Genomic DNA, 24,719 nt, shown 5'->3' with positions numbered 1-24,719 from the left:
GCTCGCCACGTTTGCTGCAACTTTCCGTTGTTTTGGAAGAAATCGCAACTAACTAATTACTTACTCAGTACTTTCGCAACTTTATTTGCGAGACTTGGTCTAGATCGTTTGGCATCCATGTATTGCAAGAAATTACTGTATCTGACGTGGCGCTGTTTGGAAGGCCGCTGTAGTGTCACATTAAGTCAAATGTTCGAGCATTTAAATAATGATCTTGCAACGCGCAGCCTTGTATCACGCACTCTTTTAAAGTTGCCCATGCTCAGAACTGCCTTTGCCCGTCATGGTGCTTCCTTCCAATGGCAATGTGCTAAGCTGTGGAATGATCTACACCCTCTAGCTCGCTGTGTGGATAACTCCACCCGTTTTAAGAAACTGTTACCCCAATGCCTTGCTTTTCACGCTAGTACTTATGACTTTCAGCTATGCAAAATGCGAACATGATCACCTATACAATAGTCTATAATCATATCTTTTTGCATCTCTCCCTCGAGTGGGTCTATTGTTATTAGGCAATTGTCTGTTATAGTTAGGGTCCAGCGGATAATGCCGGCATTATATTTGGCATTATAAGTAGTGTTGAAACGAGCGTATCTATAACAAACGAGCGATCAGTTCCACTAACGAGCAAGCTATCGAGCGAGCTAACGAGTTTCATTGATGTGGCAAATATGATTTTTTGAATAATTTTTTTCTAAGTTCGATTTTTTCAGCTGGTTCAAATTATCACCGCCGGCATTTGGGGTTGCTGCTGCTTCACTTCGGACTGCTGTTTGGTGTCGAGGTGTCTTTTCAGCGCAGTCGTCGAGTAGCCTTTGTAAGAATAGACCGTTTTGCAAAGATTGCAAGTAGTCTTCGCTGCATCGCGGGAGAAAACTTCCAAACGACTGAGCGTAATAATTTTACTTTCACTCGAATGGAGAGGTGACCGAAGCATATCCTGTGACAGGTCAGCAGATGCGGAACAAGACATCAGTAGAGTCCACCAAAGCTGCAACTACAACAGAAACAACTCAAGTGTCGTGCAGGCATACAGTCACTGTAACTGCGAGTGATTTTCACTTTGCGCGGGACTGGACTCTCGATCGACCAGGGAGTCGTAAAATATTTTACGACTCCCCGGTCGACATGTACTGCCATGTGTACGGAGTACGGTGTACATGTACGGTGTTCATTAGTGCAAACGAGCTGGCCGCACAAACGAGCCGAGTTTCTGGCGAGCGAGCTAACGAGTATCCGGTGAGATCGTTTCAACACTAATTATAAGACTATTCGAGCATCGGAGCATTATGGAGCATTAGAAAGGAACAAAACGAGCATTATGTGAGGTTTGAGCGGCATAACGAGTTTCATAGTGGATAATATCGGGAAATCTCAGGTTTTTTGGCAACAATCGGCTACAATCATGATCATGAGATGTTGTCTGATGATTGGTTTTTGCCATGAAACTCTGAGTAACAACGAAACAGCCCTATTTTTCTCCTTGTGTGTACCTCATGCGTACTGCGCTCCGCCCATTCCGGGCATTTGAACACTATGCATTGTACCGGCGCATGACTTTGTGATTATTAATGTTATTTAAATTTTGAATAGGGCAATCCCCCACAGGCCTAAGGCCTTTTTACAGGGTACCCTATGTGATCACTGATTGGATAGTGTGTAGACACGTAACACGAAGAGTCCATAACCCTGTGTTTTTTTTTGTTTTTTTTTGTTTTTTTTTATTTACTTGAAAAGCACATAACCACCAGGAAAGCTGACAAAGAAAAAAGAGTAAGAAAAGACAGATAATAAGAGAGCTGAGAGAGAGAGAGAGAGTTGGGGTACGGTTAGGGGAGGACGAGACATTGAATGGTGGTCGCCACAGTCACAGATAGTAGCAGTGCTGGTGAGGCTACAGGCACTCCACTGACCATTAGGTCTCAGTATCGCCATGCCGGTAACGCACCAAGAGACAAAAACGGAAGAAAATCTGAAGCGCAATACATGAATGGTAATTACAATATAGGTAATAGGGAGAGTGGTGACCAAGAGAGGACAGTATAGACCGTTAGTATGGGGTGCTTCAATGCACATCCCCAAACCGAGAGGTGCGATCTGGAGAGAACAGTGAGACGATCAACATGATGGGCTTCAAAGCACGTCCCAAGACCATGGCTGGTCTGAAATGTGTTTGTTGACACCTTTTTTAAAAGCTGTGAGTGGAGAGTGATTGGCCAGACGGGGAAAGACGTCCTGTGTGGGTTATGGACTCTTGGTAACACCTTTAGCACTAACTCTACATAACTATTGCTGCATAAGAACGTTATGATTGTAGCGATGTGGTCAGGTAAATGTATACAAGCCATTTGTGAAGCATGCCCAACCGAGGCGCTAGGCCGAGGCAGTTCAAGTGGCACAAATCCGGAGAAATTATTTACGAGGTTTCTTTTACTTTTAGAATAATGGAGAGCTATGGAGGAGACATACGCGAAGTGAATATCAAACAGACGAAGAAGAGTTTTCTAGTTGTGCCAGAGGCTCTGGCGATAGCATCTCTAGCGATACTGAAGTAGACACTGATGCATTGCTATATTTGGACCAGGATGAAGGAGCGGCTATACAGAAAGAGCTCGTTCCAAAAGAACTGTCTTTGCTGAGTCCAGCTCAGGAGGCTCGAAAAGAACTAGATCTTCTCATGGACTCAGTACCAAGTCGATTGCTCAGCAGCGCCTGTCTTACTTTCCTCATGAAGCACGTACAGTTAGTTGTGGATGGTTGTAATGCCAGGCCTACAGTCAAATGCTATCAGAAAGGAAGAGTATTGTGGCAAGCCATACGTCTACACACCATCTCAAGGACTCGGAAGATATGAGTCACAAGCAAAGGATGTAAAGTGGCAAAATAACTTCTGACCACGTGTTTTCAGGATTTCCGCAAATTGGAGGGCTCTCCATCTGAGATCGGATCTCAGGAGCTGGCCTCACGTCTGGTGTTTCAGATGAAGACATCATTCACAGAGTGGACGCAGTGACAGCTTGTCTGCAGGCAGGAATACTATTTGCCAAGATTAACTTCATCCCAACAATGAATGACTACCTGCAATAATGGTTTCATCTCTCACTACATGAATAATTAGGGGAGGGATTTGATACACCGACTATTCTGCCACAACCCTGCATCAAAGTTGGAATGGAGAGCAATCAATGGAGAAGCGATCATGTCTTATAGTGCTAAGAAGTGGTGGAGCTCGTGAGAGATAAGGTGGTAACTTCAGATGCAGATCGACGATATGCATAATTTCCTGGAAGTTTGACAATGTGCAGACTTTCTTCCATTTTTGTCCCAAACCAAGAGCATTATATCCCTTGCTGAAGAATTATAATCAGCATTATAAGGCAGTTTCTGGAGCATTATGGTTTAATAGCATTATACGAACATTTTCGGAGCATTATCCGCTGGACCCTAGTTATAGTCACCACTATAAATAAATAAAATCAATCAATCAAAGCCACAGACTGTACATGTCGGACCAATGCATTTTCGTTCATTTCTCGCGTGCCTTCAGACTAGCCATTGGCAGACTATGCTCGGCCAATCGTCAAATCATATGCTTTTGATTATGCCACAATTATGCCAACAAATTAATATGCTGAATTATGCTGAATTATGCTCGGTTCCACTATGTATTCACGCTGTACATAGAGGATTGAGAAACCACGCCGCACACACGGCCATGCCCTAAGCATAATTTTTGTCTAAACCAAAAGATTATGGCGACCGTACACGTTGGAATACGTATATTATGCAGGAGCATAATTTTTTGACGAAATCCCAAGATTTTGCCAAATATTATGCCGGCATAATCCGCCAAGGGCTAGGCAGCGCTCATACGGTAAGACGGCAAACTCCCACCAGGATTGCAAATCTTTTTGAAATGGACTAATTATTTTTATTTGTAGAAGAGAAAAGGACATAATTTATTATGGATATTTTTATTTTATTACTATTTTATTATCAAATTTTTGATAGGGCAATCCCCGGGCCCGACAGGCCTACAATTTCAAAAGGCCTTCTTAGAGGGTACCCTAGAAATGAAAGTACTGAATTACAGTATAGGTGCATCGAAGAGCATAAGCGGAGTGTATTCGAGCGGTCGGAGCCAATGAAAGCAACTTGAAAAGAGACCAAAACGAGTTTTAGCTTGTGGTAGAGTGACAGATGAAGGTACCTAGAAATAATGACTACCACCGGTGTATCCCAGGGCAACATGCAATATGAAGGAAAAGCTGAGAACTTGGACAGAGAAATATGAACATGGTCATGAGAAAATGGGTAGGACCAAGAGTATATAAGCCCCCCAAGAGTGTGCAACTCTGCATATGGGGTCTCCGACGGCGAAAACTCACATCACGTGTCTCCGGTATGTTTCGTACTACGTACAACTAAGGGTAGCGTAATCCGAAAATCTGCCGCGATAATGCTGGCGATTTGCATACGCGCAGCCCGAGTTTCTGCCAGGGAGTGTTTTATTATCACTCCGCTGCTCGCTAAAAACAAGCTGGAAACGTACGACTGCGACACTACACCACGTGATGTGAGTTTTCGGCATCGGCGCACCATAGACGCACCATAGAAAGGGTATCAGGAGTTGTTGTGGTTGTTGTTTTCTTTATTAGAATTCGCTAAAACCAAACGGTCACGGTCAGAACTGTCCAGTGACAAGGGAGCGAATGATGAGCGTCATAATCACTATGCATCAAAACATCTCGGGGCAAGATGAGACAGACTAGAAGGAGGGTTTGCACAACACTAGTACATAGAGGGGAGTACGAGAAGAAAGGCACAGCAGATGTCTAAGCAAGAAAGCAATCAACGCCAGAGATGTTTTTGTGCACCAAAAACAGAGAGAGAGAGAGAGAGAGAGAGAGAGAGAGAGAGAGAGATAGAGATAGAGAGAGAGAGAGAGAGAGAGAGAGAGAGAGAGAGAGAGAGATAGAGAGAGAGAGAGAGAGAGAGAGAGAGAAAGAGAGAGAGAGAGAGAGAGAGAGAGAGAGAGAGAGAGAGAGAGAGAGAGAGAGAGAGAGGGAGAGAGAGAGAGAGAGAGAGAGAGAGAGAGAGAGTTGCACACTCTGGGGGGTGGGGGGGGGGTATAATTATACTCTTGGTAACTTATGACCAAACTGCTAGTATCGGTGCAGCATATTGGCAGAAAAAAATGTGCGTTGAAAACTTTAGATAAATAGAGCACTCTGACAGTATATCGACAATAGTAGTAAGGTGAAGCTCAACACTGTTCAAGTGGAAAGTTGCATTCTGCGATTGCAAGCCACCCGGCGATACATGCAACCGTAGGCATGACGGTCGGTAATCCCATGTGATGCCGAATATCATCAACCCTGATTTCTATGCATGCCAGAGAACACTTAGGGAGCAGGTCAGGTGTAGAAGCAGGTCAGGTGTAGATGGCAAACGTATGCTATCATAATAGTAAACCCACAGGGAGACACTTGGCATGCGCGACACAGTAGCATCGCTAAACTTCCTTCCAGTTTGTGTGTGTGTGTGTGTGTGTGTGTGTGCGCGCGTATAATATGTATGTGTGTGTGTGTATGAATGTGTATGTGTGTGTGTGTGTGTGTGTGTGTGTGTGTGTGTGTGTGTGTGTGTGTGTGTGTGTGTGTGTGTGTGTGTGTGTATGTGTTCATTGATCAGATGGACTGACCAATGGTGCCAAAATCTTTTAAAGACCAGCATGGGCGACTCGTGGCTAGCAAGTTGTCTTGATAGCGAACTATTCAGCGGCGGCATTATAGGTTCAAACTTGGACATACGCCGGCGAGCTTTCCAAGCCTACGCAGGGCACACACAGGGCACACATGGTACACACAGGGTACACACACCGGGCACGCAGGCAAACTTGTTGAGTGGTGTACAGTCGACACCACTTATAACAAACTCGTATTAATATAGCGAATTTTGTGATATAGCGAGCTGTTGTCCATGCCGTGACCCATACAATATTGACCCTTTGTTACTTACGAACTGTTTTCGTTTATAACGAACCATTTCTTGTAGGGCCGTGTGAGAAGTTCAAGAACCAAGTGCACTCATACAGTCATGGGCCACATGGCTGTCGTGACGTCTTGTTCCGATGGCATGAGTGCATTGCTCTTAGAGCGAACTTTGGCTATAAAGACCTACATTGTAGAATGCAATTCTTCTGCAGCACAATGGTGTTGGTTACAATTATCAGGAGTTGTCTGCACAAACTACACAAGAAATCAACGAGTGCGGCATGGCAGTTGCTGTGTAGCCGGCACAGACCGACAGACACTGGGCTGTGCCGCCGCCACACTGGTGCATGCTGCTAGCTTGCCCGTGTGCATTCGTTTAGGCACAACAGTGTACACCGAGTGTACTACTACTGTACTAGGCTGAGCAAACTGGCCACAGTTGCATGTATGTGCACATGTATACATCTAGCTACTGAAAGTTGAAACTGGATCGGTATAACGACCTGGCATAAAGCGGCAAATGCAGTGTTAGAACTAATTTTATTGCCCAAGTCTTTACTCCTCATGCAAGTGTGTTGTTCCCATTCAAGCAATAGGTTACGAAAAGTGACACTGAGAAAAGTGATTGGTACTGATTCCTTTTAGGTATTAGCTCCAATTCCAAAATTGTCCAGTCGTCCTACTTTCCCTGCCAAGTACGATGATGTAGAGGCAATGCAATATTGCAGGGGCGTAGGAAGGGTTTTGGAAGTGGTACGACCGAAGGTCGGTGCGGCCAAAGGCCGTGTTGGAGGGGGTGCGGGGACCTCCCCCGGGAAAATTTACAAAAAGACACAAAATCCTGCGTTCTGGGACTGTTCAGTGTGCAGTCGAGTCGAGTACAGTATACTTGCAGTAGTACTGTACTCAGTACTACTGCAGATGCATGGCAGATCTACGAGTACAAGTCTAGAAAAAGGTCAAAGTCTGATGCATATGCATCGATGGATCCTGATTTTTTTATTACGGTTTTGCACGTTCCGGACGGACCACACTTTTCGAAAAGTGGTACGGCCATAGTCGTACCAGTCGTAGCGGGTGCTACCCCCCTGTATTGCAACCTGTAACCGAGTCGCATGCTGACCACATCTCCCGTGAATTCAATGAACATAGCATGGCCACACAGTATCTAGATATAGCTTGTGCATGTGTGCATGTGTGCACGTGTGCACGTGTGCATGTGTGCATGGTCAGAATCATCGATCCGTAAGAAAATAATGCAAACGTATTGCTATCTAGGACGCAAGTAAGACTCGAATGGAGAACCAAGGATTAAATTATTTTCAAAAGAAAGGACCAAATTGGTACATGTTATCCGTAGATGGTGATGAAAGACGAAGGACCACGGCACAGGACGGCCACAGCCACGGCTCACTTCGAGAACTTCCGTCACCATCTCGCCAAAGCTAACATTCTTAGTTTGCTGTGATGTTTAGCTTGTTTTCGTCTTGAGTGCGCTCACCTTCCCCTTTCTCATGTTATTTCATAACTTAGAACCTTCCAAGTTGGAAGGCTGTTGGTTTGCGCATCCAAGACGTGATAGAGCTTATCCGATCAGGTTGTTGAATGCCGGTCAGTATCACATCAGTCAGTATTGTGCTAGCTGTTGCACCTTCTGACTACACAACATCTTACAACAGCTTGCTTATGGGGTATTAGCTGTTGCACCATCTCACTACACAACATCTTACAACAGCTTGCTTATGGGGTATTAGCTGTTGCACCTTCTCACTACACAACATCTTACAACAGCTTGCTTATGGGGTATTAGCTGTGCTAGTACTCGTTAGCAACAATCCGAACTAGCGCATACACCGCGCTGCATTACTCTGTGCTGCCTTCAAGACTGACGTCATGCGCTTTGCTTTGCTGCGTAATCACAAATGGCACTCAGCCCGTTTTGCTCAAAAGAAAACAAATCTTGCTTGCCCTGTTGTGTTCCTCCAGACAGCAGATCGTGCTTCCGCAGTGTTGCTTTTCCCACCATCCCTCCCTATCCAGCTTATTCACACAATCATTATGATTATCGTACACACTGATCGGGTCCACTCTCACAACTGGTGTTATCTAGCTATTTGCTGCAGCTCTGCCTTGAGCTATATTACATCCATTTAGCATTGCAGCTCTACGTTGAGCTAACAGCAGCTCTACTTTGAGCTAACAGCAGCTCTACCTTGAGCTAACAGCAGCTCTACTTTGAGCTAACAGCAGCTCTACTTTGAGTTAACAGCAGCTCTACTTTGAGCTAACCGCAGCTCTACTTTGAGCTAACCACAGCTGACTTTGAGCTAACAGCAGCTCTACTTTGAGCTAACAGCAGCTCTACTTTGAGCTAATAGCAGCTCTACTTTGAGCTAACAGCAGCTCTACTTTGAGCTAACAGCAGCTCTACTTTGAGCTTCAAACCAGTCGTTTCGAAACCAGCACCCCTCAATCCAAAGATGCCGCTTTGTTGACTTGTCACGGTGTGAGGGACGGTGTGAGGGACGGTGTGAGGGACGGTGTGAGGGACGGTGTGAGGGACGGTGTGAAGGACGGTGTGAGGGACGGTGTGAGCCGGGACGGGGGCTTATAGCTGTTAGTGTTAGTGTTGGACACAAACTACGGATAACATGTAACATTTTGGTCCTTTCTTTTAAATCTAGGAAATAATTCAGTGTTTGGATCTACATGTACATAACCGGGTGGTATTCACCATGCCAAAACAGAGGTTGCTGTGTTCGTTGGCACTGTGAAGGCTGCGCTCTCTGCTGTACAGTGTAGCATGGCAGTGCATGCTCTGCATGATACACTGTCAACTGAAATCTGTGAGCAAGGCAATCAAAGTGGGTGCTAGCTGCTAGGATCCCAGATTCCAATGTAACCTCACGTCACCGTCACAGACTGAGTATCGGTCCGCAGAGACTGAGGGGATATGAATTGGGGTGTTCTCAGCGGCTGCAGCAGGCGGAACTCTTACCGCACAGGTCCTTGTTCATTTCTATGTAGAGATAGCCGTTGTGACCCCAGCTACCACCCCATGTATTTCGCACTATCCAGTACGGTATAGGGCCTGCAGTGCACACACACACGCACACACGCACACACACACACACACACACACACACACACACACACACACACACACACACACACACACACACACACATACACACACACACACACACACACACACACACACACACACACACACACACACACACAGTCATAGCCGTGAATGCATTGTAACCAACATACACCGGCATCACCACATCAGACATTGCTGCTCAATGAAATCTGGTTGCACGAGTCAAGTATGCGCTGGGCGCTGTGCAAACCTAGGCCTGCGAACACTAGGATGTTCACTGATGCCGCCGGGACTGGCAGAGTTGACTCCCCAGATCGAATTTCGTTTGGCAGCACTGTAGTTATCAGTGTGTGGCCATCGTCATCATGCACACCTCACAATCCCCTCACACTCTCGGCCACAGCACACACCTGCGTCCATGAATCATGGGCCCGGCCGGTACCAAGTCGACCATAATATTCTGCAGTGTTAACACTACCCTGTCCCAGCCTGCCTGCACTGTGGATGAGAAGCAACAATGCAAACACAGTGCCCCGCTTAGGAATTGCGGTTTGACCCTGCATGGATGAGAAGCAACGATGCAAACACAGTGCCCCGCTTAGGAATTGCGGTTTGACTATGAATGAAGATGGTGGTGCATTCTACACTCAGTGCGGATGTATAGCGACAGATTAACACACAGCTGGTACACTACGCATACCTGTCGTATCATATCCCACTATAACAACGGCATGATCTAGAGACTGGGCAGTGCAGTGGTGCTGGATTATTCCGCCTAAAGACACATAACACACCAATCATTCCATACATGCACACACGACATTCCTTGTGATTTCAGAGACTGGTGGATAACCAGTGATCAACAGTAACATACTCATTCGATTCGTTAGAGGCCCTCTCGAAACATAGTACCCTCCCCCTCTCCCCTCTGTCTCCCTCCCTCCCCCCCCCCCCCCCCCCCGCCTCCCCCCCTCCCTCCCTGGTGTGCTGGCAGATGTGCTGGCAGGTGTGCTGGCATGTGTTTACACGGCAATTGAGTAACCTAGGAAGTAGCACATGGAAGCAGTTATCATTGCCAGTATCAAAAAGATGATCATCCGACATGGCAATGGTCCATCTATGGTAGCTAGGTGATGGTGATAATAGCACAAAATGATACAGTCATGAAACAAAAGTAGAATACAAGCCGGTCCAATGTTTCAATGTAGTCTCAGTGCTCCCCCACCCCCCCCCCCCCCCCCCACCCACCCACCCACTCTATTACTCCACGGAAGGATTCATATAAACAGCTGCAGATCTACTGGCACACCGGTATGAATCAGATGAGCAGCAGCAGCAGCAGGAGCATTCTCACCTTCATAGTCCTGCCAGCTGGCTGCATCCACAACAATGGCAACTGGTCCATAGTAGTATACTGCTCTCATAAGAAGACCTGACTCCGTTGCCAATGATATGCTGCAAAGCCGCATCAGTCATCCACACAAGCTAACCGGAATCAATGCCTTTGCGACTGCTTTGATGCAGCAGTGAGTCACATATGCATGTACACATCGGGCCGAACTCATATACGCCTCTGGCATGCATACATACATGCATACCGTTAAAACGTACTACAACGACTAGCAATACTATTGAAGTGCATACATACGAGCCCGTAGACAATCACTTAACAAAGACATACTGTAAATATACAAATTTTCGGCAGCTATTTAATTTCGGCTATATTCGGCACCGACCCAAAACGCCTAAATTAAAACGCCGATGAAATTTTTCACAGCATCTGTTGCACTATACCATGCCCTCTACCCCACGCCGAAAATAAATCGCCGCCGAAATGTCACAAATTGTGAGGTGCCGAAATTTTGCAGCGCCGAAATTTTGTATATTTACAGTAGCCACACACTGTATGTGCACACTCACCTACAACTCAGTGACCCGCTCTCACTGCCGCATATACTTGTACATACAGGTGCATGCCTATGCAAGCATGCACGCGCACACACACACACACACACACACACACACACACGCGCGCGCATGCACGCACACACACACGCACACACACGCGCATGCACGCACACACAGGGACGCATCACCACACAATATCAAGAATCTTACTTGAGTATGGACTGGTAGCTAGTCAATGTAACTGGGGATTTTGTCTCCCTAAAATCATCAGTGAAACAACAAGAACATACAATCTCAGTCAATGTATTCAGCCATCATGGTTGCTACCGTCTAGACCAACCAATCTGCCTACAAGTAATTTGAATTCCAACCGCCTTTCGGACCGGGCAAAGACTGAGTGGCCTGATTTCCGAGGGGTCTGATTATTGAAAATTACTATAGTGCGTTTCAAAAGTATAGACCTCTAGACTTTTTCGAATAATTCAATTTGGTTTGAGCTTTTTGAGAAATTTCTTCGGAATATTGCTCAGGCAGCTCACGCAATTTTTCGCATGTAAATTTCTAAGCGATTGGATAACAGACGCCCAATTTCGAAAATATTATGCACAAAGTGACCACAGATTTTATGTGGTATAGATGCTGGCCTAACGGTTTTTTGAAACCAGAGGTCTGGACTTTTGAAACGCACTATTAATCGACTATACAAGTACATTTCGGCCTCGCTTACACGACAGCGATTGAAAAATGTTTTCATCGAGTCCGTGTTTGAAACGTTTTTTGCTGTGTACACGAAAACAATAAGCGTTTTAGATGTTTACATTCCAACGCGTTGTCGGCGCGCAATGGTCACGTGCAATAAGTTGGCTTGGCAACGGCATGTTTAGAGCGGGAAATCCGGTACCCACTCGCACTTTTTCTTATTTCCCGCCACACCATTCTGGCATTTCCATGGCAACAAAACGTTTTTGCCATGTACACGAGAAGGAAACGGAACGAAAACGATTGAAAAATACGTTGAAGGCCGTTTTTGTTTTGAAACGTTTTTGAAACGTTTTTCAGCGTTGTCGTGTAAACGCTCTTGTCAAAATCTGTGGAAGCGAGTTCTTTTGAAAACGTTTTTCAATCGTTGTCGTGTAAACGAGGCCTTACTCCGTTTAATGAGGTGGTGGGAAAGCGAGCCAGAGGTTACACTTTAAAGGGGGAAATAGGAAGAGGTTTCTTGATGCATACCTGATGAAGGCAATTTTGCCGAAACGTAAAAGATCAGTGATTGGTAAAAGAGTTCGATATTTGCACAGTGAATGGGAAGAGAGCGAGTCTGCTCTAGAAACATCTTGCTATGAATGAAGCTGTAGGAAGCCTCGCCACTGCTACTAAGGGAGAAATGGACGCTTTTGTGGTGTACCAAGTAAACGTTTTACCAACACGGTGACTGAACAATGATATGTGTTAGTTAGGACCACAATGATATGTGTTAGTTAGGACCACAATGACATGATGACATGGTTTTTCTAGCATATTTCCCAGTAAACCATCATAGCACCACCCAGGGCATACCCAGCAGTACCGACAACAGCAGTGGCATCCGTTGTGAATTATGAATTCTGGACTCTCTACCTTCTAATGTGCTACTCTTCAGAAAGAAGGAAAACATCTTATTTCACCAGGGCTGCAGTTCATTCAACTGTAACATTCTGCTTAGATTCAGCAATAAGAACGCGTTTTTTGCAAATATGCTCCATTTCTGTGGTTTCGGAGAAGCCATATATTTTACGGGTCACAGTGGGCGGGGGAGATGGGGAGGGTGGGGCAGGGCCCGGGAGGGGAGAGGGTCATCCCAGCCTATCCAAGTTTTACTGTACATGGTATTGCCAAGACAGCCTTGCCATGCCTTGCCATGCCTTGCCATGCCTTGCCATGCCTTGCCATGCCTTGCCATGCCTTGCCATGCCTTGCCATGCCTTGCCATGCCTTGCCATGCCTTGCCATGCCTTGCCATGCCTTGCCATGCCTTGCCATGCCTTGCCATGCCTTGCCATGCCTTGCCATGCCTTGCCATGCCTTGCCATGCCTTGCCATGCCTTGCCATGCCTTGCCATGCCTTGCCATGCCTTGCCATGCCTTGCCATGCCTTGCCATGCCTTGCCATGCTTGCTGGGCCGCATGTGCTGGGTGTGAGGTATAGTAGTAGTAGTACAGTAGGTATCGGTTATAGCGTGGGTGTTTGAAAAACGACTTTCTATTCTTATTTCCGATATTTCTTACACACGATAAATCAAGTGTGACATATCATGTGCATGTGCGCAGAGGCAGGAAGATCATCGTACATACAAGGTAGTGCTACTGTGCATGCGGCTGGTCACAGTCACATAGGCTTACCATGTGGCTATGCAACATGAGTTACATGACCACAATAGTTGAACCTGTAGCACTACAACCCAACGCGAGTCAGATCAGAACGGCTTTGGACGGATGTTATTACTACAGGCGATATACTTTGTACTGATCTGGCATGGTTCGCTACACAAATTCCATTCTTAGGACCGATATATTCTACTGTACGATAAAATTGCTTGTAAGAATAAATGTGCACATGAAATCCATGTTATGATTATGAAAACATGAGAGTTCATTCTTGTAGGCAGTATATTCTTTTACACGACCACGCTATAATCGATACGCACTGTAGTAGTAGCAGTAGTATTCTTTTATTTTTCATCGGAAGCCTCAACAGTGATGAACACAACTCTTAAGAGGGCCGATAACAGAGTAGAGGGGTGTGGGGTGAGAAAAATAATAATAAGAGATGTCTAAACGAAACTAAACTTTTACTTGGAACAATAAAGGAGCAAACTCATTCCTAATAAAGCAGCAGTCAGCAGTAAGCAGTAAACACAGGTATACAATACAAGCAATGCAGATCAATGAGGTCATTGGCTGAAAAGAAGATCAAAATACTTCTGAAAAGACGCTGCGTCTTTTAGCATGGTCTTAATGGGATAAAGGCAAGAATTAAAGAGATGTTAAAATGAAATTAAACTAGGAACGCAGTAAACACAGTTATACAATACAAGCGATGCACATCAATGAGGGCGTTTGCTGAAAAGAAGATCAAAATACGTCTGCAGGGATGAATTTACTGTCATATTTTTGCATAGCAGTTTCTGCTATACGAAATCACAATTGTGTAGCAGTCTTTGATTTTGATTAGCATTTTCCTTTGAAGGTTGGGAGTTTACCACATTGTCCTTCTTGAGACGGCCTGAAAGCCCATTTGCACAAAAACGACTGAAGCATACATGTACATGCGCACCCAGATTGAGAGTACCTGCACCACATACATTGCACTGTATGCATGTTACTTGACAGCGCAGGCTAGGCATGGATAGTCTGTATGTATCGCAATTTTCTGCGAGTCACGGTGACTTTTGAGTAGCAGTACTGAGATCGATTTTGCATCGCAAACTGCGATGCGATACAGGATAAATTCATCCCTGGTCTGTATAGTGTGAGGCGGAGTGTGAAGCTGGGTGTGAGTGCCAGCATGAAAATAACTTGCTGCATTGCTGCCACCCCCCCCCCCCCCCCCCCAAGACACCGGCTCAGGGACGGAACAGAACAGTTCATAATAGTACATTGCATACATTTTACAGCGCAAGAATCACAGTTTGCACTCGTGCCAGTCAAAATGCCGTAGAACGGGTACTGATATTGGGGACGTAAAACTGTGTGCAATTTTGCGAGATGCTACTCTTCACAAGCTTTGAAATTCTCAAGCCAGTCTCAATTTCTAAAATGCGTACATGTCTTGGTACATGTCTTGGTACATGTCTTGGTACATGTCTTGGTACATGTCTTGGTACATGTCTTGGTACATGTCTTGGTACATGTCTTGGTACATGTCTTGGTACATGTCTTGTTGCAATTGCTATTCGTTTTACAGTGCACATACATACGATTATGATATCAAAGTACTTACACCTCCCGGCAAGGCAACACTCCACCTTTGCTATCGTAATATGGATACTCCGCATCCAAGTCAACTTTCCGAGATCCCTAGACGGCAGCATTGATGCACAGGCAACACATACAGCACACAGCAGAAGCCAACAGACTCGTGATGGATAATAACACCGGCACAAGTCAGATGTGCTCCGTAAGGTGTATGCAGTGCAGGCATCACATTAATAATGCCGCACAAGTCACTATGTGGATTCAGATAACATCTATAGATTATCTACACTAAGGTTGCTATTACGTATGTATGTTGCGCATAATTCGAGGAATCCGTCTGCGTTATTCTGCGAGAACAGCTCAATGGACGCGTCCTTAACGGTCACAGCTGATAAAAAGTCGGTTGGCCGGCAACTTTTTCGCCGACCTGCCAACTCTATTGCAAGTGAGCGAAGATCTGCAGCAATGAATTCAACTGAATTCAGAGTGGCCTGACATGTCATTTTAGTATTGGAATTTTATGCATAATATCAAATCAAACCAAATCAAATTATATATATGTATACCTGAATGAGCCAGTTGTAGGCAGTTTCATATCGGCCACCGTTACAGCCGCTATTGCCAGTGCCAATGTTGCATGAGATGAGCTGCTGGACGCTGAGAGAGTAGAGACGAGAATACTTGATAGCCCAAGCACTCTCTATAGTTTCAATGGCAGCAAACGCCCTGTCATGGCAAACAGCACAAAATGCACACACCAATAAACAAACCGACAAACACACACACACACACGCGCACACACACACGCGCACACACACACACACACACACACACGCACACACACACACACACACGTCTACACACACACACAAACACACACACGCACACACACACACACGTCTACACACACACACACAAACACACACACGCACACACACGCACACACACACACACGCGTACACACACACACGTCTACACACACACACACACACACACACACACACACACACACACATCTATTATACTAATAAAAGGTGTGCTTGTGTTGAGGAGGGGGGGGGGGGGGGGGGGCTTCCATAGAATCTCAGTGGACAGATGCGAAGAACTCAAAACAAGCTTATTTTTTGTTTTTGTCTTATTGACGTGTGTCATGGTACTACATTTGCTGGTGAGTGTGTGGCCACGAGACAACACCAATGGAAAAGAGACAACACTAATGGAAAAGAGACAACACTAATGAAAAAGGAATGCAATCAACCCGGTGTCACCTACCAGCAACTTCCACACTGCCACATGCAATTCAGGTGAAGACGGACAAGTAGAGGAGAAAGTATCAGAAAAGTTGGACACACACATCATATCCGCATGGACGCACACAACCACCAACACGAGCGTGCGCACATGCATGCACACACACACACACACACACACACACACACACACACACACACGCACAGGAGTACATGTACATGGCTGTGGGAAATATGACTGTGACTATACGTATCCGGTCCTAGCAGACTGAGACGTATGGTAATGCTATATATATATATATATTTGACAAATGAATGCAGACCAGTACCAGTGCATAGACATGCTACGGAAATGTATGGACTGGACTCAGTAGGCAGTTTGGCCCCTATATATGGTTAGCCCCCTATATAGAGTTCATTGGTCCAAAATCCACTGCATGTATACACAGTTCAAACCTGGAATCAAGTGTAGACATCAGCTTGTAAGAATCAACTGTAAAGAGTTCACCTTATTAGCCCAAGCCTTACAAAAAGTTCAAAACTGGATTCCACTCGCTATAAAGGGCACAACCAACCATGCACGTCCTGTACAATGTACACCGCAGCCCAGATTAATATAATCAAATATACCCTACACACAGCTCAGCTGCTGGACAAAACTCTTGTTCACCTAACTTGTCAGACTGGAACTGTGCTGAACCTTTCTTGTTCTCAGATTTCTGCAGTTTCACCCAGCAATGTCTTCACAGATACACTATAACAAGTTACGCTTTCCGGATTGGATTTTGAACCGGCGTTTCCTCTTCCTCCTTGGTTGCCCCAATACAGATGACTTCCAGTAATTGCACAACAGAACTGGCAGCCATGACTAAAGTGAAGAAAAGGATGCGTTGCTGCGATGCAAATCGAAAAGGCGTTCTCTTTCGTACACTAGAATATATATACAAAACGTCTACAGGGGAGTACGTTAGTCAGGGGAGTACGTTATATAATTGTTGAACCGTCCACAGCCGGGCACTGGGTTTCTCGGTTTGCAGACCATGCAGCTCAACTGCAGCACAGCAGTGGACTTGCTGAACTGCCGTACAGGGGATTCTGGACCAGTAAACTCTATATAGGGTGCTGGACATCATATACTGCATGAGCCTTCTTCTGAGTCCAACATATGCCGGTGCTAACTTATATGATACTGCTGAATTTGATTGCTCCGTACCGACTTCTGGTTCTTGATTTCAGTCACCACGGATTGATTTCTCCTGCAGGTGGTGTAATCACAAAGATTGTGGACAACTTAAAAAAAAAGTGCCAGTGTAAGTGTCAATGCGGCGTGGGTCGATGAGTATAGCCATGAGCGGCCATGCTGTCCAGTTCAATATACAACGTAGCTAGTCATGCTGTCTGGCGTGTTATTCGACACGCCTGCTCAGATTGTCTGCGATACATTTGGAAGTGGCCGTCAGGTTGTCCAGCATATCAATGAACAAGGTTGCAATTGAGGCCATGGTCAATTGGTGGGTATGTGAAGAAGACGTGACCAGCCCTACAGTATGTACCGTATTTTCTGGAGCATTAGCCGCACTTTGAACGCATACAAAATTCAAAAATTGCCCCGTGCGGCTTAGAATCTGCAGAGTCATGAATGTAAAGCAAACCGACCAGCACTACAGCGCTCCACGGATATAATGTATGTATTGCGTCAATCGACCTCGGTTCATGTACCATTCTACTAGCATGGAGCTTCTACATGGTGTCAGTTCAGAGTGAAGGAGAAACTATGATACGTTTACTAGAACTTCCGTCGTGCTTCAAGTCTCAACTAAGCACTGGTAGTGGTAACATCTTGTATGCACACTGTCATCTAATAGACTGTATGCACTTCACCTAAATAGACTGATTTGATCATATAAAGTTCGGATAGCCAAAACATTCACAGTCTGCTGTGTGGCTTTTATAATTATTGGCTCCAAATGTCAACAGAAATATGAATTTTGGGCCCGAAAAAGGGGTGGGGTGTGTGTGTGTGGGGGGGGGGGGGGGGGGGGGGGAGAGGAGGGTGGTGCGGATTAGACCCTGGTGCAGCGAATGCTCTGGAAATACGGTACATGTACTAGTCGGCAGTCAGTAGTGTTACGATGCCGGGCCAAGATCAGTGTTCTATACTGGTCATCAAAGGCCACCACAGGGAAAATCCTGAGCTGCAACTCCTCAACTCAAAGTGAGTGCAACTACCACACTATCGAGTATCAACCCATACCGGCAGATCGGCTGCAATAGCGGCGCCACCATGACAAGTCTCACTGATACCATGTACCGTGCCACAGCCACACAGTGCCTCAAAGGTATAAACTGGCCGACTGGCCGGCTTCAGTAGGTAGATAGCACTGATATTGCTATACTCTATAGTACGGTGACTAAGGTACTGCTACATCTACTAGCCAGGATCATGATCAGGTTAAACTGAACAATAATCTCTGCCTTTTCCACACAAATCCCTATCTGGTAGGGCGCACTCGTCTGGTTTCGGGGGAAATGAGCACGTTCGATTGGGAATATAGGACAAAGAGAGCGGCATCTGAGCTTCCAAGAACCAAGACAACTAAGTCCAGCGCCCCGGAAGACCGCACGTAATGAAAGTTTGATTTATATATTGGCCATATTTCTTCAATCTGCAGACAAAACTGTTCCGTCCTTTGTGGACTCATCAGCGCAGCACAGAGGAAAAGAGACCGAACCTGATAGCAACGAAAAATATATTTTCCGAAGCCAGATATATTTCCCATGTATTCAGGCCTTGCCACCTCATCCCATTGTACCTGATGATTTCATGTGGCTCAGGCATTACCTTCTTCTACTTGATAATCAGTGTCATCAAGTGCTACTGGTATTAACAAATGAGAACGGAAGGGATGTTTCCAATCCACCCAGTCATCAGCTGAACAGCCATTGAGGAGATACCGGTGACAAATTACTTGTAGTGCAAGCCAGCCTGAACGCTACATACCGGCACGGCACATTCTAATCAGTGCTGCATTACAGCTAGACCGTTGGCACACGTACGCATGCATCACTTTGTAATACTGGGTGTCACTTACCAATCCCACTTGTCTGGGGGAGTGACCATATCGGCATGTTTGGACATGAACTCATCAGCTGTCAGTGCTGAGCTTCCAGCAAACTGGCTGACATTACCTCTGTGCATACACTGCTTGCTTGCTGAATGCACAGCAACCACCATCACCACCGCCGCCGGCACCATGGCATGTCATGATGGTTAGCACAGCAATGGAAACAAACACACACACACACACACACACACACACACACGTGCGCACACGAACACACACACACACACACACACACACACACACACACACACACACACACACACACACACACATGTAACAGTGAAACCTGTCTAAGGCGACCACTCAAGGGACGAGGAAAAGTGGTCGCCGTGGCCAGGTGGTCTTCTTATCGAGGTTCAATGGGTCATGTGACCATATCCACATGTGATACATCATGTTGATCATTGCATCACAGTGCACACACCTATGCTACTCTGGCACGACTCATGTGCCTGGGGTCCTCAGACCTGTCAAATGTTGTGCATGCACCATGTACATCTACACTTCCTGCACTGATGTGTAGATCTACCATGCCTGGTGCACCAAGCAATGCATACATTTACATGACTAGCAGTGAGACTAGAAAGATGAGAAACAAGGACATGCACTTTCATGAATTCAAAGCACCCGCCACAAAGACATTACCGCATAGCATGCACACACATGTGCAAGCGATACAGGAGAAGAGTGAATGATACTGTTCACTGTTAATGTGCGCTTGATTCCTTTGAGAAAAAAACGTTCTCTCTCTCTCTCTCTCTCTCTCTCTCTCTCTCTCTCTCTCTCTCTCTCTCTCTCTCTCCGAGGATCTCTCTTTCTCTTTGCAGAGCCAGTAATGCACGATACGATACCCTTTGGATAGACGACACCCAGGGTATATAATTTTCCAGCTACCTCAATATAGTTATCAGTGGTTGCTTAGATTAACTAACAGAAATCTGCAAAGAATAGAACTAACAAGGCTGTGCGTTACAAGATGACATCACTCCTGACAACATGACATCACTCCTGACAACATGACATCACTCCTGACAACATGACATCACTCCTGACAACATGATATCACTACGATGCACAAGAGGATATGCCTCCATTGCTTACCAATGAATTCCTGTGTTGATAAGTCTGAGAAGCTGTTAATACCATAGACAGGCCGGCCAGGTGATGAGCGGTGTCTGTCATTGATGACGATGGTGTCGTTGACTTGACTCAGTCTCTGGTTTTCCTCTTCACTCTGTGCATTCAACAATGCTACCCTGGTAAGGCTGGCCTGTGACAACATACACACACACACACAGACACACACAGACACACCTTTGACCTTTGACGCCCATCGCCAGAGGCGATGATAGCAATGCTACGGCAGAAGCCATAGCAACTTGTGCTGGGATTGCACCATTCAACAGCTTGCAAGAATTGACCGTCACTATTCAGCCTGGTCTACACCATACAGCTATTTGAAGTGACTTTTTCTGGCCAGTGAATCCCTATTTTTGGTCTTTTCATTTTTTTTCCCCGCACACACATCACACCACATACTCCGGCATGCACTGGCTGTTGGTAACCACCCAGGAGAATGAAGAAAAGTCAGGAAGAGTCTGAGAAAGAGAAGAAAGACGTGTGCAACCATAATCGTCGGGAATCGAACCCGCAACCTATCGATTGGAAATCGCTGCACATACCACTGCACCATATTGGACACACACAGACACAGACACAGACACAGACACACAGACACACAGACACACACACACACACACTGTACTGTACTGTACTGTACTTGTTGCTCACTGCCAAAACTGGTCACGTGAGTCCCCCCGGGAGAGGGGGAGAGACTCAAAAGGAATCTTGGAAAGATGACTCAATTGGCTATTGAACCGCCCAACGGCCGACACCCCCTGAAACCCCCAAGACTCTGGGTGGACTTGAAAATGATCCCACTTATGGGCTCACCACACCTTAGTAAGTGGGTGAGGACAAGGTGCAGAAAAAGGATTGACGGCATCAGGTATCCGTCCCGGGATCCAACTGCAGGTACCCCTGCCCCCAGTTAAGGTAATATTTGCTACTAGTGTGAAACACACACACACACACACACACACACACACACACACACACACACACACACACACACACACACACACACACACACACACACGCACCGGTCAGTCAGGTCACCGGCATGTGGGTAAAAACCAAGCAGAGTAAAGCTGGCAGCTCTCTCATTACTACTACTTTTGAATTCATTTGTTTGAGGGAAAGGTGCAAATGGGAAAAGTCTGAAGAAAAAATACTTCTTTTGAAGTATGATTTATGCAATTACGTTAGATAAAGCGAAAGGCACACCAACAACAATGACACAGTTGAAACGATGTTATGTTTAGAAACAAGCTGAATGCCCACGCTATGCTTTGCTTGTACCGAGGTTATCATTTGTGCTATTCAAACTGATAAACATGTCTTTGCAATACAAGAACATGAACCCCATACTCGTATTGCGAAGACGTTTCTATCAGTTCGAATAACACACATGATGACCTAGGTAAACACAAAAGCATAGGTAGGCCTTCAGCTGGGCAGCTCTCTTGTTCCTTTTTTAATTGTTTACCACACAAGCAAATTTAATCCACACATACTGTAAACCGATTGCTGTCTCCTCGCAGATTAAAGGTTCCGTAGAGTTTAGGGCGCTGAGTCGAATGGTGTTGGTCCCACGTCACTACGTTCAAGTGATATTTCGATTTGAATATGTGAATCTCGGGGGGTGCGTCATGACATCATGCGGCTGCCCCCCCCCCCCCCCCCCCCCCCCCGCAAAGTCATAGCATGCAGCTAGGTCAAAAAGGGGTGCGTGAAAGCAACAGTTACGCTACGGTCCTAGATGTTCTTCTTTTCTTAAAATATTTCCACGCATAACATTGGATTCGAACTCGTCCTACCGCCCTGCATGCATTCCCTCGATACACACCGCATGCACACACATTCTACCAAGTTGGTTCACGCTATAGTCCCACCGTTGAAAGCCCTATTTGAACATGGCAGCCAGCTGTCTTTGACAGTACGGTAATGGATATGTACGGGATAGCGCACCAGGCATGGCGCGTTGCGTGATTCTTGTTGACCCTACGGACCACACATACGAAATACCGTAAAAGCCCATGTAACTGTTATAGGCCCGGGGCGTAAAGAATAGCAGCCTCGACATCCTGGGCATATACAAGTGCACGGGTGTTATTGTTGGAACCGGGCGTATACTTGGAAAAAATGTTGAAATTCTCCCCTTGCTCAATAACTGCATCCAGTTCCTTTTTAGCTGAGTATGACACTATTAATAAAGTGTCCATGCTTCCATAAACCAGAAGCAGTGTTATGGTTCGGAAGAGCGATCCTGAAGCACATCCATCAGCAAAACATTAAGTACTCACTGGTACTGAGTATCGGTGCCTGTGCTGGTATTGAATGCCGGGATTGAACTGGTATTGCCGTCCAAACCTGGGCATGGGTGCTATCTTGAAACAAAAGTGTTGACTTCCCCTGACTGGGTTTGTACACAGATGGTGGGTGTAATTTTGAGTAGGCACATGCACAGGCTTTTACGGTAAAGCGCTGTGGACCCTGGCTAGCACCATGCACTACTAATCGAACCGTCTTCTGCATAGCTTCATGAATAAAAGCATTTCAACTACGCCATGGTTGTTGTTGTTGTTGTTGTTGCTGCGTCTTTTGCCATAATGACATACCATAATTATTCCTGTCTCGTCTTCCTTCTGGCTGCTTGTATTTCACTCAGGTGAGAAAGAACAAAAACTGGCTTGTTTCCTAGAATCCAATCCAATACACCGCACCACCACACTGCGCTCTTGGCTCCACGGATGAGCTCAGGAGGAGCGAAACAGCTGTCCGGAGGGTCATTGCCAATATCAATCTATATACCGGAATTGTCCTCGCTGTGGTGATGGTGATGTGAGTGCAGAGTTTGGATCGGCCAAGAGCGCAGTGTGGTGGTGTTGTGTATTGGATTGGATTCCATAATGCCCGGGTCGTCGCTACTTCTTCTTCTCAATCTGTTTCCTAGAAAGTTGCACACTTACATGTATAAGTCTATATTTGGTGGAAAAAGAGGAAAATACTGGGCCACAAGTTACGCGAGTCCACCAGCTTGGTAGCAGTCAGACGTGCCCAGCTTAGTACTCTTTTTCCTCTGAATTTATCCCCCTCAATTGATACCGGTAATGACTTAACGTGTACGTTTGTTTACGTACAGTGCGCCAGCTACGTTTAAAGTCATTTCAGCTATTACATGTACTGGGTAGCAGGCTGGCCCTCGAGTATCCCTGGCCTATACTCGTAGTACTGTGTTTTGCGCTTACTTTGAAATTGTTTAACCTCTTCACATACTCGTCGCTGCCAACTGCATAAGGCTTCTGATAATCCTGCATGTAGCGATGGAAAACATCCACTGACCACGATGAAGCTTGATCATGCAGAGCACCATTACCGCTGCTCGCTAGCAGCAAGACTATAGTCAACGTAGTTTGCAGGAAAGCCATTTCACCAAAATTAATAATAACAGAAAACTGTAAAAAATGAAAACGACAAGCTGGCTAGGCCGTACAATCCTACAAATGAAGTACAAAATGCACTGTCAACCGCTAGCGCTACTACTACTACTGAGTAGACCCAGGTGCTCGAAGTCCGTACACTTTTACAGTGTGTGTTTGCCGAGCTGAAACTCACACTAGCAATCATCACTTGCCAGAATCCTGCTCGTGGATGGAAGGTATCTTGTCCAAGTTTGTTCTGAGGCCAGGCTCGATTGAACCAGGCCATCTTTCGATCCAATCTGTTTCTCTGAAGTTCGCTGCTTTTTCATATCAAATTTTTGTGTCGCAGAGGGTACTCTAAGTCCGTACTGATCAGAGGTGACTCGAAATACACACATATTTCTGCTAATTGCTAACTTGCAATCCCTCGGTTACGACGAAAGCACCGAAGGGATATGTTTGGCATGTGCCTCCACCAGTATTTCTTGCAAAAGCGTAGTTTGTTGCCGAAATGCAAGCTGTTTTTAGTCGGCTCAGAGAAGAAGCAGCTGCGCTGTGAAAACCGCGGGAAAACAGTGGTGGAGATGCCAGGAGTGTCAACCTTTCTGCAAGGATTGGTGGTTCTCTGTAAATTCTTCTCCTCTGGTCATTGTCAGCTCTAAGCTGGCTCTTGATGATTGAGTGAAGGTCTGTTTGACGCTGTGTCCGTTCGAAATCGGTCTTGGCAAAGTTGATTTTTGCATGAAATGTAACCCAATTTGTATTTCGTATGGACACTCGAAAACCCACTCGCGTGGTATGGGACTTCTGCTTATCGTAGATCCCTGAAAATTGCT

General features: G+C 45.8%; 1 protein-coding gene across 1 annotated transcript; it reads right to left on the bottom strand.

Annotated features, from left to right (window-relative positions):
- Positions 1 to 4,630: 4,630 nt before the first annotated feature.
- On the bottom strand, positions 4,631 to 23,977 carry LOC135823095 (cathepsin O-like). The gene is made up of 12 exons (XM_065335929.1): positions 23,710 to 23,977; positions 20,441 to 20,609; positions 19,307 to 19,427; positions 17,428 to 17,470; positions 16,237 to 16,250; positions 15,531 to 15,690; positions 14,990 to 15,066; positions 11,221 to 11,268; positions 10,457 to 10,557; positions 9,803 to 9,877; positions 8,995 to 9,087; positions 4,631 to 5,832 (listed from the first exon to the last, which is right to left on the bottom strand). The coding sequence occupies exons 1-12, from the start codon at positions 23,887 to 23,889 to the stop codon at positions 5,798 to 5,800; spliced, it is 1,116 nt and encodes a 371-aa protein (XP_065192001.1). The 5' UTR covers positions 23,890 to 23,977; the 3' UTR covers positions 4,631 to 5,797.
- Between the last annotated feature and the right edge of the window lie 742 nt (positions 23,978 to 24,719).

Source organism: Sycon ciliatum, chromosome 1 (genome assembly GCF_964019385.1).
Source record: "Sycon ciliatum chromosome 1, ocSycCili1.1, whole genome shotgun sequence".
In the NCBI taxonomy this organism is placed as follows: Eukaryota; Metazoa; Porifera; class Calcarea; order Leucosolenida; family Sycettidae; genus Sycon; species Sycon ciliatum.
Note: the sequence above shows the minus strand (reverse complement) of the source record. Positions and strands in the feature narration are given on the sequence as shown.

What these genes read in the sequence shown, in the direction of transcription:
- LOC135823095 (XM_065335929.1), bottom strand. Translation starts at nt 23,889, where the DNA reads ATGGCTTTCCTGCAAACTACGTTGACTATAGTCTTGCTGCTAGCGAGC. An exon ending in CCTACAACTGGCTCATTCAG is followed by an intron (nt 15,067 to 15,530) that starts GTATACATATAT and finishes GCTGCCGTCTAG; the next exon opens with GGATCTCGGAAAGTTGACTT. An exon ending in CAGCTGGCAGGACTATGAAG is followed by an intron (nt 9,878 to 10,456) that starts GTGAGAATGCTC and finishes ATGTGTCTTTAG; the next exon opens with GCGGAATAATCCAGCACCAC.